This window comes from Microtus oregoni, unplaced genomic scaffold, assembly GCF_018167655.1.
Source record: "Microtus oregoni isolate MIOR12 unplaced genomic scaffold, Mior012 000034F_ref0000314, whole genome shotgun sequence".
Classification (NCBI taxonomy): Eukaryota; Metazoa; Chordata; class Mammalia; order Rodentia; family Cricetidae; genus Microtus; species Microtus oregoni.
This window is the reverse complement of record NW_024543093.1, coordinates 13,839,270-13,856,495: the sequence shown is the minus strand read 5'-3', so window position 1 is coordinate 13,856,495 and position 17,226 is coordinate 13,839,270. Positions and strand designations below refer to the sequence as shown.

Here is a 17,226-nt window from a genome sequence, read left to right as displayed (position 1 = left end):
CATTGCAGTTCTGTTGAAAACCCTAAACAGGATCCAGACAGCTGCAACTTCCTCTCCTTACAGATTTCAGTCATGGAACTCAAGATAAACCAACTGAGCCTTGTCCTCTGCTCACTGTTGATGGTTCCTCCCCTTGGCAGCAACCCCAAGCCCATTGGAATCTCTTCAACAGACTCCTTTGCACCCGAAGAGACTATCTGTATCACATTGAAAAGTTGTATTTACGCTGGGCAGCGGTGGTGTAACTCCCTCTGTAGACTGGGCTGGTCTCGAGCTCACAGTGATCCTCCTGCCTCTGCCTCCCAGGTGCTGGGATTAAAGGCGTGTGCCACCATGACTTGGCCTGCATCTCACTTTTTATTTGTTTCTCTGTGTTGTTTTCAATACAGGGGCATTGGAATGAAGAGATGGAACACAGCTCCCTACACGCTCAGCAAGGGCTTCATCATTAAGTTAGTCTCATTATGAGGGGCATTTCCAGATACAGCCCTTGTCCATAGGGCTAAAGGAGTGGTTTTCAACACCCCAGTACCCATCCCCTCAACCCTTAGCTCTCTTTCATACTGGGGAAAAACCTGAAGACATGACTACATAACACCCCGAAGAGCCTAACATGGTGACCCATGGATTTGCACCGCCAGTGCACTGCCAGTTTGCAAGGCTGAGGCAGAGCTTACTTTAAGATCATGAGTTTGGGACCGCTCATGGTGACATAACACACACACACACACACACACACACACACAAAAAAAAAAAAAAAAAAACCCTAACATACAAAAAAAAAAAAGACAAAAAATTCCAGGCTTTAGGTTTACTAAGCACAGTAATTTAGTGCCTCCTCTCCTCCCTTTCCCCCTCTAAGAAAAATAATCAAATAATTCCGAGGTGAGAGAAGACGGGTCTATCGAGTGGTTAGAATGGAGGTCAATGTAGTGGAAATGGAGCTGAAATAAAGGATTTGCCGTGAGAAACAGAGCTCAGACTTGCCCTTCATCCTGGATCCTCTCTTGCACAGACCTACCTTCCCTTGGCTTTCTATGTCTAGAGAGTAGTTCAGCTTGGCTGGAGGAGAATACACCTTCACTATAAAGACTTCTTGTTAATTAGAGGAAGTCAAGGGTACCAGCCGGCCTCCCTCAATCCATACACAGGAACCATACATAGCATCCCCCTTCTGGCATTTGGCAAGGTTCAGATATGGGTGACAGCTCTGATTATTCTGGGATCCACAGAGGTAGTTGGGTGGGTGGGGTGGCCCCAGGTCACTGTGTGCCCGTGCTCAATGGCTCCACCCGCAGCCACAGCCCGCCCTCCGCGCGCAGGATCAGCTCCGGTTGCCTGCGCGGCTCCTTGTCGTCTGGCAGGAGGCGGAAGCGCAGCAGTGTGAGCGCCAGCGCCACCTTCATCTCGCTCATGGCAAAAGTCTGTCCTATGCAGTTCCTGCGGGAGAGCGGGGTAGGGACTCTGACTACACTGGGACCCAACCAGGCACCGTTAGAACCCAATCTGACCGGTCCCTACCAAGCTTGATCAGCCAGAGGTGCAGGAGGGACCGTGACGCGCCTGGAACAGCACTTGGGCATCTGTAGCCCCGAAGCTCTTGCAGCCTCTGCGCCCAATTCAGATGAGAGCAGGGTTCTGAGCACAGAGCAGCAGCCCTTCACCCCGCAACCCCTACTCTCTAAGACCTTTGTGAATAAGTTGAGTAGGGAGCAGGAAGGAGACCCAGAACTCGACCATCTCAATTCCCCCCATTCCTACTGTCAGCCCCAGACCCCACTCCATTAACCCAAGCCTCTGCCCTCACCTGGACCCTGCTGAGAAGGGAATAAATGCCAGCGGTGATCTGTCTTTTATGTTTTCAAGATCAAAGCGGAAGGGGTTATAGACCTGCAGAAGACATTGAGCCAAGGTGGATGAGTAACCTCTCAGTATAAAGAGGGACAGAGCCCAGAGTATTCTGAGGAAGGTGAGGTCTGATGTCTTAGGTCGAAGCCCTGCCCCCTCCCCATTATATACGAGACTAGGTAGTAAGACAAGCAGCACCTCCGGGTCCGGCCACACAGATGGGTTGTGATGAATCCCAAAGATGCTGATGAGGCAGGTGACACCTGAGGGAGAAGAGAGAGTTGTAAAGACAAGACTGTGTCACCTATCCAGAACCCTCCTTCCCTGTCCCATGGGCACCTTTAGGGATGATCCGGCCATCTGGGAGCGCAATGTCCTGGGTGCAGCATCGAGAGATGACAGGGACCGGAGGATGCAGCCGCAGACTCTCCTTGATGCACATGGTCAGGAAGGGCAGCTGGTTCAGGTCGTCCCTAAAGAAACCCTTTGAACTATTACTCAAGGAGCAAGAGAGAGGCTGGAAACTCATGCGGATCAATGAAATATTTTCTCACTGTGCTCAAATAAGTCCAAGGTGAACCAAATATGTGGTGTCTGGAACAACAGAGAATTAGGAAGTATTCTAAATTAAGACTGATCTCCTACCAAGTTGGAACCTTCGGACCAGTCCTTGGCCTGCTCCCTCCCTGGTTCCTGGAACCAAAATGGAGCTGAACACAAAACACAGAAGGGTTTCCTTAGGGAAGACTGAATGGATGGATGATTCAGGGGCCCTGAGCAGTACATAGATTGCCATTTTATTTTAGTTTAGTTTATTGAGACAGAGGCTCTCCACATAGCCTTGGCTATCTTGGAACTTGCTATGTAGACTAGGCTGACCAGGACTCAGAGGGCCTCTCGAGTGCTGGGGTTAAAGCTGTGTTCCCTACTGTACCTGGTTATTTTATTTGTAAGTGTGTGTGTGTGTGCGTGTGTGTGTGTGTGTGTGTGTGTGTGTGCGCGCGCGCGCGCGCACAGGTCAGGGCTCCAGATCCAGTGGAACTTTGTTCCTGGTGGCGGTGAGCTACCAGATGTGGATGCTGGAAAGTTAAGAGCAGAAAGTTCTCTGAGCTGAGCCATCTCTCTAGCTCCAGGACACTTTAATGCCCAAATGTTACCTAGAAATCTCTGAACACATAAAGAAAGGTCTAGGGTACAGGAGAAGAATAAACAGTTGTGGTAGAAAGCATCAGTTGGAGAGAAAAGAGAAAAGAGACTAGGGCAAGTGCTTTCACTGAACTCATGGAAAATGTTGCCATTTTTCCCCTTATACTTATCCCTGCTCTCTCAGCAATACAAGTTTTTCTGCTCCAAAGTCAAAAGTCATTTCTTGTTATCCAGGCTTTATACCAGGTATATCCTCTGGTCCTACATTCTGTGTCCATGAGCAAATATAGGAGAGTCATCCAAAAGAGGGACTCTTTCTTACTTGAGGAGGAGAGCCAAGGAGGGAGGAATGAGCCAGGAAGACCTACACTCACCATTCAATCTCCTCAGGTTCTCGGCCCCTCAGCAGCTCCTGCACCTCCTGCCGGCAGCGCTCCTGGTATTCTGGGTGCCTTGCTAGGTTATACAGGATCCAGGAGAGTCCACTGGCCGTGGTGTCATGGCCTGAGGAACAGACAGACAGGCGTGGATCTCTGCACTGCTTCAGCACTACTGGGTGGACAGCACCCAGGTAAAGAAACCCAGGAAAGGATGGGAAGGGGGAGGAAGGGTAGAATGGAAGGATTCCAAGTCCTTCCTTACCAGTGTCAAGATGAAGAAACCCCTGCCTGCTCCCTAGTCCCACAATAGGACCCTCACCCTCAAACATGAAGGTGTCAGCCTCTGCTCTGATGTCCTCATCTGACAGCTGCTTTCCATCTTCATCCTGGAGACAAGGCAAAACTCAGTAGTTCTGAAAATTTCTGTTTAAACTATGACAGTCTTCTTTTTATTTTTATTTTTTGAGTTTCTCTGTATCACAGTCCTGGCTGTCCTGGAAGACACTTTGTAGGTCAGGTTAGCCTTGAACTCACTGAGATCCTCTTGCCTCTGCCTCTCAAGTGCTGGGATTAAAGGTGTGCGCCACCACTGCACAGCTAAACCGTGACATTCTTTTTATGGGGGGGGGAGTGCGAAGAGGCTTGAGACATGGTTTTTCTGGAGCCTGGAGCCTGTCTTAGAACTAGCTCTTGTAGACCAAACTGGCTTTGAACTCATAGAAATCCGCCTGCCTCTGCCTCCCGAGTGCTGAGATTAAAGACGTGCCACTACTGCCCGGCTTAAACTATGATATTCTTTTATTTTCAGTATTTATTTATTTATTTATTTATTTATTTACTTATTTATTATGTATACAATATTCTGCCTGCAGGCTGGAAGAGGGCACCAGACCTCTTTACAGATGGTTGTGAGCCACCATGTGGTTGCTGGGAATTGAACTCAGGACCTTTGGAAGAGCAGGCAATGCTTTTAACCTCTGAACCATCTTTCCAGCCCCAAACTATGATATTCTTAAATGATATGTTGTTCAGCTAGAAACCAAAGGGCACCCACTATTGCATATATCTTGGCTGTTACTATTGGTACAATTTGAACTTCCCAGGCTTTTTGCTGGTTATCCTGATCCTTTTGTTGGTCACAATTGGAAGGGTCAGGAACTTATACATAAAAATGTCACCATTGTAGTGACATTTCATTTGTATTTTAATAAATAAAGCTTGCCTGAAGATCAGAAAAGTAAAACAGCCACGCTGGCTAGCCTTACAGCCGAGGCAGCAATGACACACACCTTTAATCCCAGTAGCCACACTAGTTTGCCATAGAAACTAAGCGATAGTGGTGAATACCTTTAATCCCAGAACTAGAGAGGATTATAAAATGGGAGGAGACAGCTCTCGGGCTCAGTCTCATTCTGAGATTCCTAGAGGCAGGATCACCATTTCAGACTGAAGTAGAGATAAGAGCCAGTGACTGTCTGTTGTACTTTTCTGACCTTCAGGTTGAGCCCCAATTTTAGTCTCTGAGTTTCTATTAATTGTGCTACACTCCATGTTTCTGCTTGATGAGGAATTTCTGAGGAATGGACAACAACTTGATATGAAGGTGAGTAGGGCAACTCGCCTTGGAAATTAGAAGTAAAGCTTTACTCCGAAGACTTTTACTCATATTCAAAAGAGCTCAATCCAAGGATTCTTATCTTACCCATTGAAACATACTATGCAAATCTATGCATTTTGCCCTGGAGAGAACCCATTCAACTCCAGAAGAAAGTTTTCTCTTCCCTTCCTCCCTCCCTCCCTCTTGGCTCACTATTTACCATCTTGAGGGGAACTGGACTCAGGAGTACTTGTTATTCTACATGAACCACAGATGATAACGCACAACCCTTTCTCTGCAATGTAAACCTTGCTGCACATACAGGTAAATACTTCATCCCCTGGAAAGGTGGGAAATGGAAAAACCATTGCTAACGCCTATTCTGGTTGTGCCTGTTGCCGTGACTAATTAAGGGCTGCTGTGATCATTGATTTGGTGCAGTTGCCTCTGTGTGTGTGTGTGTGTGTGTGTGTGTGTATGTGTGTGCAGATATAAATGTCATATGGTGATGTATTGAACTGTAAAATGCTCAGGCTCTTCAAAGTTTCATCTTGGCAGTCTCGTGAAGCCTGTTTTCCAGGATCATCTCTAAAACCTGCCTATGCAGGCCATGACTTTCCCAATCCCACACACCCTGTACCCACAGTGCCCCCTGCATTAAGTTCAGGTTATTCGACTTAACATTTGGCATCAATATCCATCCTGCTTCTTGAGAAGCCCACCTTGATCAGCAGCAGCACATCAATGAAGTCCAAAGTCTTGGACTCAGCCTTGGACTTAAGGAAGTCATCCAAACCCTGACTGGGGAGGGTGTGGCGCCGTTTCTGAATGACGGCATCAGTGAATTCATGCACCAAGCTGCAGGCCTTATGGAAGCGCATCCCATCGCGGGTGAGACGGTACAGCAGGTCCACGTACATCAGAGGCTGCTGGTGCCTTTTGGCCACTAGAGCACTGAGCTCCAAGATGGCAGCAATATACTCACTGGGCTTCCTGCAGGATTCGGACAAAGGAGACAGCAATTTAAAATACTTGGATCTTGTGACTCTTACCAGCAGCCCGGAGCCACTGTGAATGGAGTAGCCAGGAACAGTTGGCCACTGAGGCAGAGTGGAATGAGCCCTGAGATTCAGCTCTCAATGAATTCATCATATGTCTGTGAGCTGCCTCCACATCCTATGCCCCCAAACCACAGTGCAGACAGCTCTCAGTACTGACTTCATGAAGAGACTAGATAAATCAACCGTGAAAGCACCGATATTAATAGGTGAGCTGAACCCTGGACCATATTGGAAAAGAATGAGGTCCAATCTTAAGGAAGGAAGTATCATCAGCTCTGCTGTAACTTAGAATTATCTCCCTAAGGTATGTGTGTGTGTGTATTCTTAAGCTCATGCATATATTATATATTATTTATTCATATATTTATGTACTTAAAACTCACATATTTATTTAAATATTTATTTATTATTTATTTATTTCATTGGCATGATGTCACAAGACTTTAATCCCAGCACCCTGGAGGTAGAGGCAGGTAGATTTTGAGGCTAGCCTAGTCTACATAATGAGTTTCAGGCCAGCTGAAACTCATAAAATGAGAACTTTTCTCAAAAATTTATTTATTTTTATTTTGTGTGTTTTGCCTGATGTATATATGGACCCTGGTGCCCTTGAAGGGCAGGAGAGTGTGTTGGGTCACCTGGAACCATAGTTACAGATAGTTGTAAACTTCCTTATGGGTGCTAGGAATCAAACCCAGGTCCCCTGCAAGAGCCATCTCTCCAAGGCCCCTATAGAACATTCAAGGCCATAGAACTTCAAGATGTGGCATCTAGGGAGGAATTAGGGCATTAAGTATGCTCTCAATATGGATAGTCTATCAGTCTGCCTCTTTGTCTTTCTGTCTGTTTCTGGATGCCATGGGGCATCAGACTCTTTTAACCGGTGCTTCTGGCTGTGGTGTGCTGTTATACTGGCTCAAACGCAATGGAGCCGATGGAGCATTGATTAAGGCTTCTGAAACCCTGAGCCAGAATAAGCCTCATTTCAAGTTCTCTCAAGACCTTTGCCACATTTTTGGAAGTAGGACTAACACAAGCACTGACACCTTCATCGCCTCCCAGGGATGAGGCTGAAAGCACAACTTTCCTGGTCTTACACTGCTCTTACAATCTATCCACTGCTAAGCTCTGAGTTTCCCTTCCAAGGTGCCGCCCACTTTCTACCCCACAAGTTCTGCTTGTCCCCATCTTTGTGGCTTTATTGAAACAATCCCACTTCCTGGAAGGAAGAATCACTTTCTCCTTTCTCAGGTCTTTCAGTGTTGGTTCTGAAACATTTTTGGGAGGCCACTCTGATCCCCTGACCAGTCCTCCCTCCTTTGGGTTATGAGGCCCAGAACACGGACTCACTCCTGACAGTGGCTGTTAAAGCTGAAGACACATTTCTGCAGACTGTCCAGAGTCATGAGGCTGACGTGCTCAAACATGTCCAGACGGGTGTTGCCTTTGGAGATCAAATGCTGCCACTTGGCCTGGACAGAAAGACAGAGGACTGGAATCAGACCTTGACTCCTTGAGACTCTGCCTAATCTCAAGTTGTGACCCAGAACCAGCCTCCTTATCTTAGGTTCTAGCCACACAGACGCAGGAATAGCCAGGGTTTGGGAAAGAGGAGGACTTTATGAAGCTGGGTTCCAGGGACTCACATGCATGATGTTGGTGCTGTCATTGAAAATCTTCACATAGGGCTTCAGGATGTTGAAATGGAAGGCGGGGGTCAGCATACGACGGTGGCGGCTCCACTTGTCACCAGCACTCACCAAGAGCCCATCCCCTGAAGGAGTGGCCATAGTGTTAGGCAAGACTTAGCACCTTTCCCTGATTCCCAATGATCCCTTTGTCCCTCATCTGCAGATACTCACCAAGCCAAGGCTTCAGAAAGCTGTAGAGTACCACATCCTTGAGGGCAACTGCAGCTAACATGAACAAAGACAGTCAGGGGTCATGGAGTGAGTAAGGGCAGACCACGGATGATGGGTTACGATCCTTTCCAGGAGTCTGCCCTTGCCCTCCAAAGTCCACATGCCATGAAAAGACCCAAGGACAGAGGAAGCAAAATGAAGTTGAAAGTAATAGAAGACAGTAGTAGTAGCAGCAGGTAAGTCAAAGGTACAACTTGACATGCTACATTATGCTGCAGCACTGCTTCCCACAGCTTCTGTATAGTCTAACATGTTGCCATACCTGATCCCATTCCAACACTCTGTGATATTTATTGGAACCTATGTCCTTGCCATCTAGGCACCCTAGGTAGCTGACATCTCCTGAACAGATATAAAACACATCACATTGACACAAAAGGGTTAACATGACATGGCACGGCCTTAGCACACGTAACCACCTTGGCATCATGATGCCTCAGGCTATAACATGGACCAGAGACTACCTGACAGACCTCTGTGTATACCTCAGACAAGCTGCTGACAAGATCTGAAAATGATTATGTATGGTGTTTGAATAAGAATGTCTCCCAGAGGCCAAAGTACGTGATTGCTTGTTCCCCAGCTAGTGGCACTGTTTCGGGAGGTTTAGCAGGTGTTGCTTTGCTGGATGAAATAGCTCAGTTGCATCGGGTTTTTAAGAGTTCATAGACTCTAGCTACTTCTAGGTTTCTCCTTCTTCTCTGAGTTTAAGGTAGAGTACGTGATCGCTCGGTTTCCTGCTCTTGTCACCGAGCCTCTCCCTCTGAAACCATAATCTAAAATAAACTCTGCACTTTGTGAGTTCCCTTGTTCATGGTGTTTTATCACAGCAACAGAAAAATAACTAAGAAATTGTGGCTCTTGTAATTTCTAGCACTCAAGAGGTAAAAGAAAGAAAATCCAGAGTACGAGGCTAGCCTGAACTGAACAGCAAAACCAGCGAAACACTGTCTTCAAAACAGCAAAAGCTCAATTAATAAACCAGGAGTGGCCCAGGTTGTGACCCACTGATCTCACCTGGAGATTCTTAAAAATTTGCCTTGGATACAAGCCAGATAAAGCATCTATCATTTCTCAGAAGGACCCTGGGTCCCAGACATTAGCAACACAATCAGACATGAGACAGGACATGTCCAGGTTAGAAAGATGTAGGAACATCATTTTCATAGCCCAGTCTGTCTGCCTGATACAAATTACATTATCAGCTAGAGACCTTAGTTGTGGGCAAGTTGGATCCAGCAGCCCAGTGCCCACCTGGAGTAAAGAGCATGGGCTTCGTGAAAGTGGGTGGTCTGGACTGACGAGGTGACTCGGTGGATAAAAGCACTTGTCATACAAGTCTGAGGATCAGACCACGAATCCCTTGAACTAGATGAGACAACACATGCCTGCAATCGCGGTGTTATCATGGTAATATAGGAGCCAGACACAAGAGGGTTGTCCACCTTCCCCTGAAGTTTGAGGTCTATCCAAGTGGTGTGTATATACAGGAACAGACAATGAGGGACTGTGTCTCAAGCAAGATGCAAGGCAAGGGTCAACACCCAAGGTGCCCTCTAACCTTCACACATGTGCCACAGCAAATGCATGCCTGCACGCGCACACACAAACATGACCTTCCATGAATATTTTAAAAAGTAAAGTGGGGTGATCGATTCAGGTGCTCAAGTTCCAGGGAATAATTGAAATAATTTGGCAGCCAGAGGGTGTCAGGCTCATGCCCGGCAAGGGACAGAGCTGTGGTGATGCTTCTCTTTCCCTTCTCAGCCTGGTCTATCCCAAGATGGGAAGACGAAAATGCAAGAGAAAGGGGCTAGGCTGTGATGGGTGTCTTGCAGGGCGATTTCTGGACCCTAACAAGACACCAGTCAACATAAGGCATTCAACCAGCTGGACAGGGTGGAAAGATCAACTCAGCAGAGTTGGATGGTATAGAAATAATAGCCTCTTTGCTCTCTTTGCTCTGAACCTGGGGATGTTTTTTTCTGGTTCTGGGCCTTGGTCTCAGATATTTCTGATGCCTATGGGGACACCTGGACTTGCCTTCAATATTCTTACTCATGCCCACAGACATGGCTTGAACAACTCCTTTCCCAGGAAGCCTTTGCACATATTCTAGCAGAGACCACACCCTTCCACTTAGCTATCAGGGCCCCACTCCCTCTGACAACACAAGGTTAGGGTTGTTCCTGTCAAGTGCTTTTCTTTTTTGGGAGGGGAGTTTGACACAGGGTTTCTCTATAGCTTTAGAGCCTGTCCTGGAACTCTGTAGACCAGGCTGGCTTCGAACTCACAGAGATCTGCCTGCCTCTTCCTCCTGAGTGCAGGGATTAAAGGCGTGAACCACCACCACCACCTGGCATCCTCGTCAAGTTCTGTCTCAAGAATTGACTTCCTCTAGGATAGGATCTAAGGAGGAAGACACCTGGGAACCTGGAACATCCCAGAACACCAAGCTCTAGGTAGGTCCAGAAAGGACAGTTGTGTGGGAGCTGGTAAAACTACGAAGAGGGCAGAGAGGCTGATGGGAGAAAGGAGAGACTGGACCACTATAGGAGCCATGCTAAAATATGTGGTTAGGAACTGGAAGCCCTCCGATTCCCATCACCGCCAGCTCCCCTGGGTACCTGAGGCATTGAGGATAGATCGGACGATGTCAGTGTGGCACAGAGTGATAGTGGGGAACATTGGACCGATCCACAGCATGAAGCCCTGAGGGTAGGTGGCTACCAGCTGAGTCAATGTCTTCATGCCCTGCTCTGTAGGAGTTATCTGCAAGCAACACAGGCACAGTCATCTCCTGAGGTGGTTTATCTCAGGGATCAAGTTGGCTGGGTTGAGAGATGCCCAGTAGGGATGCTCGAGACCTCTGGGTGCATCTGCAATGGTGTTTCAAAAAGAATTATTCTTTGCATTGGTAGGCAGTGTGGACAACACCATCCAACCCAGAGAAGGGGAAAATTTGATCCCTTTTCCAAAGCTGGTACATTCATCTTCTCCTGGCATCAGATATCAAAATTCAGGTTCTTGAGGTGATGCTGAGCTCTGGTGTCGTAAGCCTTTCTCTGTCCTACCTGCCAGCTTCCAAGTCATGACACAGAGACTTATTATTAATTATTAAAGTTCGGCCAATAGCCCAGGCTTGTTTCTAACTAGCTCTTATAACTTAAATCAACCCATTTTCCAGCCCTACAGAAAGTAATAGAAGGAAAATCGCAACCCAAGGAACCCAACATTGCCAACACTGCCTACAATAACTCAGGCATCTAGCGACCCTTCACCAGCACAACTCAAAGAAGGGAGACACACAAACTCTACTACCAAAAACAATAAGAATAACCAGAGTAAACCACCACTGGTCATTAATATCACTTAATATTAATGGGTTCAATTCACTTATAAAAAGGCACAGGCTAAGAGATTGGATATGAAAACAGGACCCACCATTCTGCTGTTTGCAAGAAACACATCTCAACCACAAAGACAGGCATCTACTCAGAGTAAAGGGTTGGGAAAAGGTGTCTCAAGCAAATGGTCCTAAGAAAAAAGCAGGTGTGGCCATACTAATTTCTAACAAAACTGACTTCAAACTAAAATCAATCAGAAGAGATCGAGATGGACACTTTATACTCATAACAGGAACAATTCATCAGGATGAAGTCTCAATCCTGAATATCTATGCCTCTAATATAAAAGCACCCACTTATGTAAAAGAAATATTACTAGAACTCAAGGCAGACATCAAACCACACACACTAGTAGTAGGAGACTTCAACACTCCTCTCTCACCAATGGACAGGTCAATCAGACAGAAACCTAATAGAGAATTAAGAGAATTATTGGAGGTAATGAAGCAAATGGATTTAACAGACATCTATAGAACACTCCACCCAAATAGGAAAGAATATACCTTCTTCTCTGCAGCTCATGGAACCTTCTCAAAAATTGACCACATACTTGGAAACAAAGGAAACAAAAAAAATATCAGTGTCCACCTGTGTCTTATCAGATCACCATGGATTAAAGTTAGAAGGCAACAACAACGCTACCCCCAGAAAGCCAACAAACTCATGGAAACTGAACAGTCAACTACTGAACCACACCTGGGTCAAGGAAGAAATTAAGAAAGAAATTAAAATCTTCCTTGAATTTAATCAAAATAAAGGAGCAGAAGACTGGAAATAATCAAACTGAGGGCTGAAACCAACAAAATAGAAACACAGAAAACAGTCCAAAGAATCAATGAAACAAAAAGTTGGTTCTTGGAGAAAATCAACAAGATCGACAAACCCCTATCCAAACTAATTAAACAACAGAGAGAGAACACACAAATAAATAAGATCAGAAATGAAAAGGGGGACATAACCACAGACACAGAGGAAATTCAGAGAATCATTAGATCTTACTACAAAAGCCTGTATGCCACAAAACTGGAAAATACAAAAGAAATGAACAGTTTTTTAGATAAGTACCATATACCAAAGCTAAACCAAGACCAGGTGAACGATCTAAATAGACCTGTTAGTTGCGAAGAACTACAATCTGTTATCAAATATCTCCCTTCCCAAAAAAGCCCAGGACCAGATGGTTTCATTGCAGAATTCTACCAGAACTTCCAAGAAGAGCTAATACCTATACTCCTTAATGTATTTCACAATATAGAAACAGAAGAGTCATTGCCAAATTCCTTTTATGAAGCTACAGTTACCCTGATACCAAAACCACACAAAGACCCAACCAAGAAAGAGAATTACAGGCCTATCTCACTCATGAATATCGATGCAAAAATTCTCAACAAAATACATGCAAACCGAGTCCAAGAACACATTAGAAAAATTATCCATTATGATCGAGTAGGCTTCATCCCAGAGATGCAGGGCTGGTTCAACATACGAAAATCAACCCATTTCTATTATTTACTTTCTGTTTTGTGACTTTATGGCCTTTTCTCCGTAGTGTCCACCTTCTTGCTCTGTGTCCTTTCAAGTCTCTGCCTTCTTCCCAGTGTCTTCTCTGCCCCCCAAATCCTACCTAGGTATTGGCCATTCAGTTATTTATTTATTTATTGTTTTTCAAGATAGGGTTCCTCTGTGTTGCAGCTCTGGCTGTCCTGGAACTCGCTCTATAGACCTATCTGGCCTTGAACTCTCAGAGATCCACCTGTCTTTGCCTCCCAAGTGCTGAGATTAAAGGCATGCACCACCATTGCTCAGCAGCCATTCAGCTTTTTATTAAACCAATCTGGGTGACACATCTTCACAGTGTACAAAAAGATTACTCTACAACTCTCGAGTACTTACACCTGAGCCCCTTCACACCCCTGAGTTTTCACATTGTTGTTCCAAGACTGAGTTGTCATAGCCTGGATTCCTATTTGCAGATGGCATAGTGAGGTATTCCTCCATCTCCACAAAGACATAAACCAATTCCCATAATGCAATGGACCTCCTCTCTTCTACCCTGCTTTATATATATGTATACATATGTATGTGTGTACACATGACTGCAGATGCATGATCCTATGTCAAAGATAGACTGCACAGGTGAATTTATCTCTTATGGCTGCAATGAAGCTAAAGAATCCCTATTGCTTATTATTTTTCTTATACTTTTCTATGTTTAGATACATTCAGATACATAAATACCATGATATAACAAATTGCCTACAATGTTAAGGAAAGCACCATGATGTACAGATTTGTACAACAATTGGTACCAGATAGCCTAGGTGCACAGAAAACCACACATAGCACGTTTGTGTTAGTAGGCTCTGATGTCAGCACAATGACAATACCAGTTTTGGACAAATTTCTCAGAATGTCCCCATCACTCCTTGATGTATCATTCTCTCTCTTTCTCTCTCTCTCTCTCTCTCTCTCTCTCTCTCTCTCTCTCTCTGCGCGCGCGCGCGCGTGTGTGTGTGTGTGTGTGTGTACTACTTGTCCCCCTTCTTCAGAAAACCATAACTAAGTCACTTTTGCAGGAGCATCAGCAGGCGCCTTCTGCAGCCTCTGAAAGTGACACAGCTTCCGCCGTAAGTGAACCTGTGTCTCGATTTTGAAGTGATGAAGGGAACCCTTGTCTCTTTCTGTTTTGTTCTTCCCAGGGACATGCCCAAGGCCCAAGTGTACATTTCAGGCCCAGTGGACAAGTTAGGTTGTGTACCTATGACCTTTTATGTCCTGGCTGGGCCACAACATCTCCAGTTCTTCCCCTGGAGAAAGGGCCACACACCAGGGACCTCCAGCCTTGCCAGGTTCCGGGGGAGTAGAATTGATAGCAACTGCCACCCACCAGCACCCACTGGTTGACCACCAGTCTCAGAGCACCTGGAACCTCTGTGCACAGCCCACCCTGGGCCATTTGCAAGCCAAACTACGGCAGCTAAGCCACCTAAATGGGAGAGCAGATGGAACTCAAAGTTCAAAATGTTGGGTAAAGGGTGGGGTCAAGGAAGGTTCATGGAGGATGAGTGGACAGATTTTATCCAGGTAACACAACAACAGGTAACACTGGTCTATCTTATAGAAGAACATGATCAGGAGGAAATGGCCCAGGGAGGGAGGTGGAGAGTCAGCCTGTACTCTGCTATAGTGCCCCACCACAGCTGAGAGGGCTGTGCCCCACCTGAGCAGTTAGGGAGAGAGATCAAAGATCAAAGATCAATACTACAGAACGGTAGGACAGAGATGGGCTCACACAAAGGAACTGCCACAGTCCCCCTGGAGACCTCAACTCTAATAAGCAGACACTGAGAAGAGGTCATGGGTCTTCACTCTGTAGATCCCATCCTGAGAACTTCTCAGTGTTCCCCAGTGTGAGGAAGACAGTTGGAAATGACACAGCAGACTGGAGTGGGAACCCAGAGAGACGAGAAGGGAAGGCATACCCAAGATCATCAGCTAACCCACTCCATCAGCCTGAGCCCCATTTCTAGCCCCTTAAAAGACTGTCCACTCTGACATTCCCCATCCTGATGCCACACTTACCATGCCCACATGTCCCAGAAGCCAGTTCTGTTTGGGAGGCTGAGGGAAACAACGAAGGCGATGGTAGCTCCCATATACGGCATAGATCTGGGTCAGAATTCGGGCCAGGAGCCAGAGGACACCAATGGGCAGCAGGAGCTGCCATGGGGAGGCCCACTCAGGCCCCAGTGCTAGCCAGGACAGGCTCAGCTGTGACATCCTGCTGGGTGGATCAACAGCACAGTGAAGAACAGAGGTCCAGGAAAGAGGCGGGAATCTCCAGAGACACTGAAAAGAGGACCAAGCAGGGAGGAGGAGGAGTAAGATCCAGGGAAGTGCAGGGGAAGGGGCTATAAGAGTGGAGAAGAGGAGGAAGGGAAGGAGGAGCACAGTGATAGGGGGGAAGGGCCAGGGCTAGCAAAACAGAAGAAGAAGAGAGATTGATCAGGATTTAAGACCTCCCTAAATTATGCAAAACTAACCAGGGGTTTGGTTATTCAGAAGCTACCATGCCCAAGGCCAGCTGGCTCCCTGTGGCATTTGTGTGTGGCCAGCTGGCTTTCTGCCCTACCCTGCCCTGCCCTGCCCTTGGGTTGTATGTTCCCTACTCCAGATTAGGTCCCTACGACGTCACTGCCCCCCAGCCTGACACTTCCTCTCAGGAACAGCAATCTACCATACCTTTCCACTCCTCTTCTGGGACTCCTTTCTCCCTGGCTTCTGGAGGCTGGGGGGCTGGGTCATTCTAAACCAGCCAATCCCTGTCAAGCCTGGATGCCTCCTCCTTGCCTGGGAAAGTGGCCAAGATGGGGGTAGAATTAGCTTGGTGCAGAGACCAATCATCATAGACCGGCAAAACATGAATCTTAGGACTATTGCGGGACAAGGTTGATGCTGAGTTACATATTCCCAGCATTCCAGCTCCTCTGTGGATGTGGTACACTAAGTAAAAGGGTGAATTTGGGAATCCACAATCAGAATCTGACCAGCCTGGTCCCCATCATCTCCTGAGCTTCAGCCCAAAGGACTGTGATGATAGCAGGCACTGTTTTCCAGTGAGAAGGCTGTGGGACTGAAGAGTCTGCCCACCAGTTGCTCAGCCTGGTGGAGCGCAAGTCCTGTCTTCTCAGCAGAAACAAGACTTTCTGGCACACAAAGAAATCCCAATTGGGGTTTCCAGGTCCAAAGCTAGGGATCAAGAATACAGATGAGACTGGGGTGGTTAGAGCTGGGCAGTATGGTGTCCCATGTGGAGTGAGAGAGAGCTTGAGCACATATGAGATCCAGGGAAAGGTAAGTGTGAATTCACATGTGTGAATGCCAGCAGAAGCCAGAAGAAGGCATCTGCTCCCCTATAGCTTGAGTGGTGGTAAGACACCTGGCATGGGTGCTTGGAGCTGGCCCTCCGGGAGAGCAGGAAACATTCTTAACTCCTGAGTCATCTCTCTGGTTGCCTTTGTTTGTCCTTCTCTTCTCTCCTCTCCTCTCCTCTCCTCTCCTCTCCTCTCCTCTCCTCTCCTCTCCTCTCTTCCTTCCTTCCTTCCTTTTTTCCTCCCTCCCTCTCTCCCTTTCTCTTTCTTTCTTTCTTTCTTTCTTTTTCTTCCTCCCTCCTTTCCCCTCCACCCCTTCCTTCCCTTCTCCCTTTTTCTTTCTTTCTGTCTTTTGGAGACAGTTTCTCTGTGTCGTTCTGGCTGTCCTGGAACTTGTTCTATAGACCAGGCTAGCCTTGAACCCAAAGAGATCCACCTGCCCCTGCTTCCTGAGTGATGGGGTTACAAGATATGCACTCCCGAACCCAGACCAACTTCTTCTGTTTCTAAATTGGAGCCCAAATAACACTTTAGCTGTATCCACTCTCCTGTATGATCATAACTTGTGCATTTTGTTATTTTGAGGCAGTGTTTTATTTTATGTAGCTAAAGATGACTTATGCTTCTAAACCTCCTAATCCAGCCCTGATGCCATAATTACAGGTGTGCTCCAGAGTGCTCAGTTTTTGCAGAATTGGAGACCAAACCCAGGGCCCTCTTTTTTTTAATTTATTTTTATTTTATATTTATTAGTGTTTTGCCTGCAGGTAAGTCTGTGTGAGGAGGTCAGAAACTCTGGAACTGGAGTTACAGACAAGTGTGAGCTGCTATGCGTGTGCTGGGAACTGAACCCCAGTCCTCTGGAAGAGCAGCCAGTGCTCTTAACCATGCTGCTATCTCTGTAGTACCCTCCCTCCAGGCCTCTTCTATGTTAGGTAAGCACTCTACACACTGGGCTACAGTCCAGGCTTCTAATTTATATTTTTTTTACAAA

The 17,226-nt window shown here is 46.6% G+C and overlaps 1 protein-coding gene across 3 annotated transcripts; it reads right to left on the bottom strand.

Annotated features, from left to right (window-relative positions):
• Positions 1 to 796: 796 nt before the first annotated feature.
• On the bottom strand, positions 797 to 15,435 carry LOC121432377 (cytochrome P450 4F1). 3 transcript variants are annotated; one of them, XM_041630306.1, is made up of 13 exons: positions 15,405 to 15,434; positions 14,944 to 15,142; positions 10,582 to 10,726; positions 7,895 to 7,948; positions 7,679 to 7,806; positions 7,383 to 7,504; positions 5,694 to 5,964; positions 3,694 to 3,760; positions 3,369 to 3,498; positions 2,188 to 2,321; positions 2,047 to 2,111; positions 1,808 to 1,890; positions 797 to 1,440 (listed from the first exon to the last, which is right to left on the bottom strand). In XM_041630306.1, the coding sequence occupies exons 2-13, from the start codon at positions 15,139 to 15,141 to the stop codon at positions 1,263 to 1,265; spliced, it is 1,575 nt and encodes a 524-aa protein (XP_041486240.1). In that variant the 5' UTR covers position 15,142; positions 15,405 to 15,434; the 3' UTR covers positions 797 to 1,262. The 3 variants fall into 3 exon arrangements, with proteins under 3 accessions (XP_041486240.1, XP_041486241.1, XP_041486239.1); XM_041630307.1 differs by lacking the exon at positions 10,582 to 10,726 and having other exon boundaries at positions 15,405 to 15,435; XM_041630305.1 differs by lacking the exon at positions 15,405 to 15,434 and having other exon boundaries at positions 14,944 to 15,384.
• Positions 15,436 to 17,226: the final 1,791 nt, after the last annotated feature.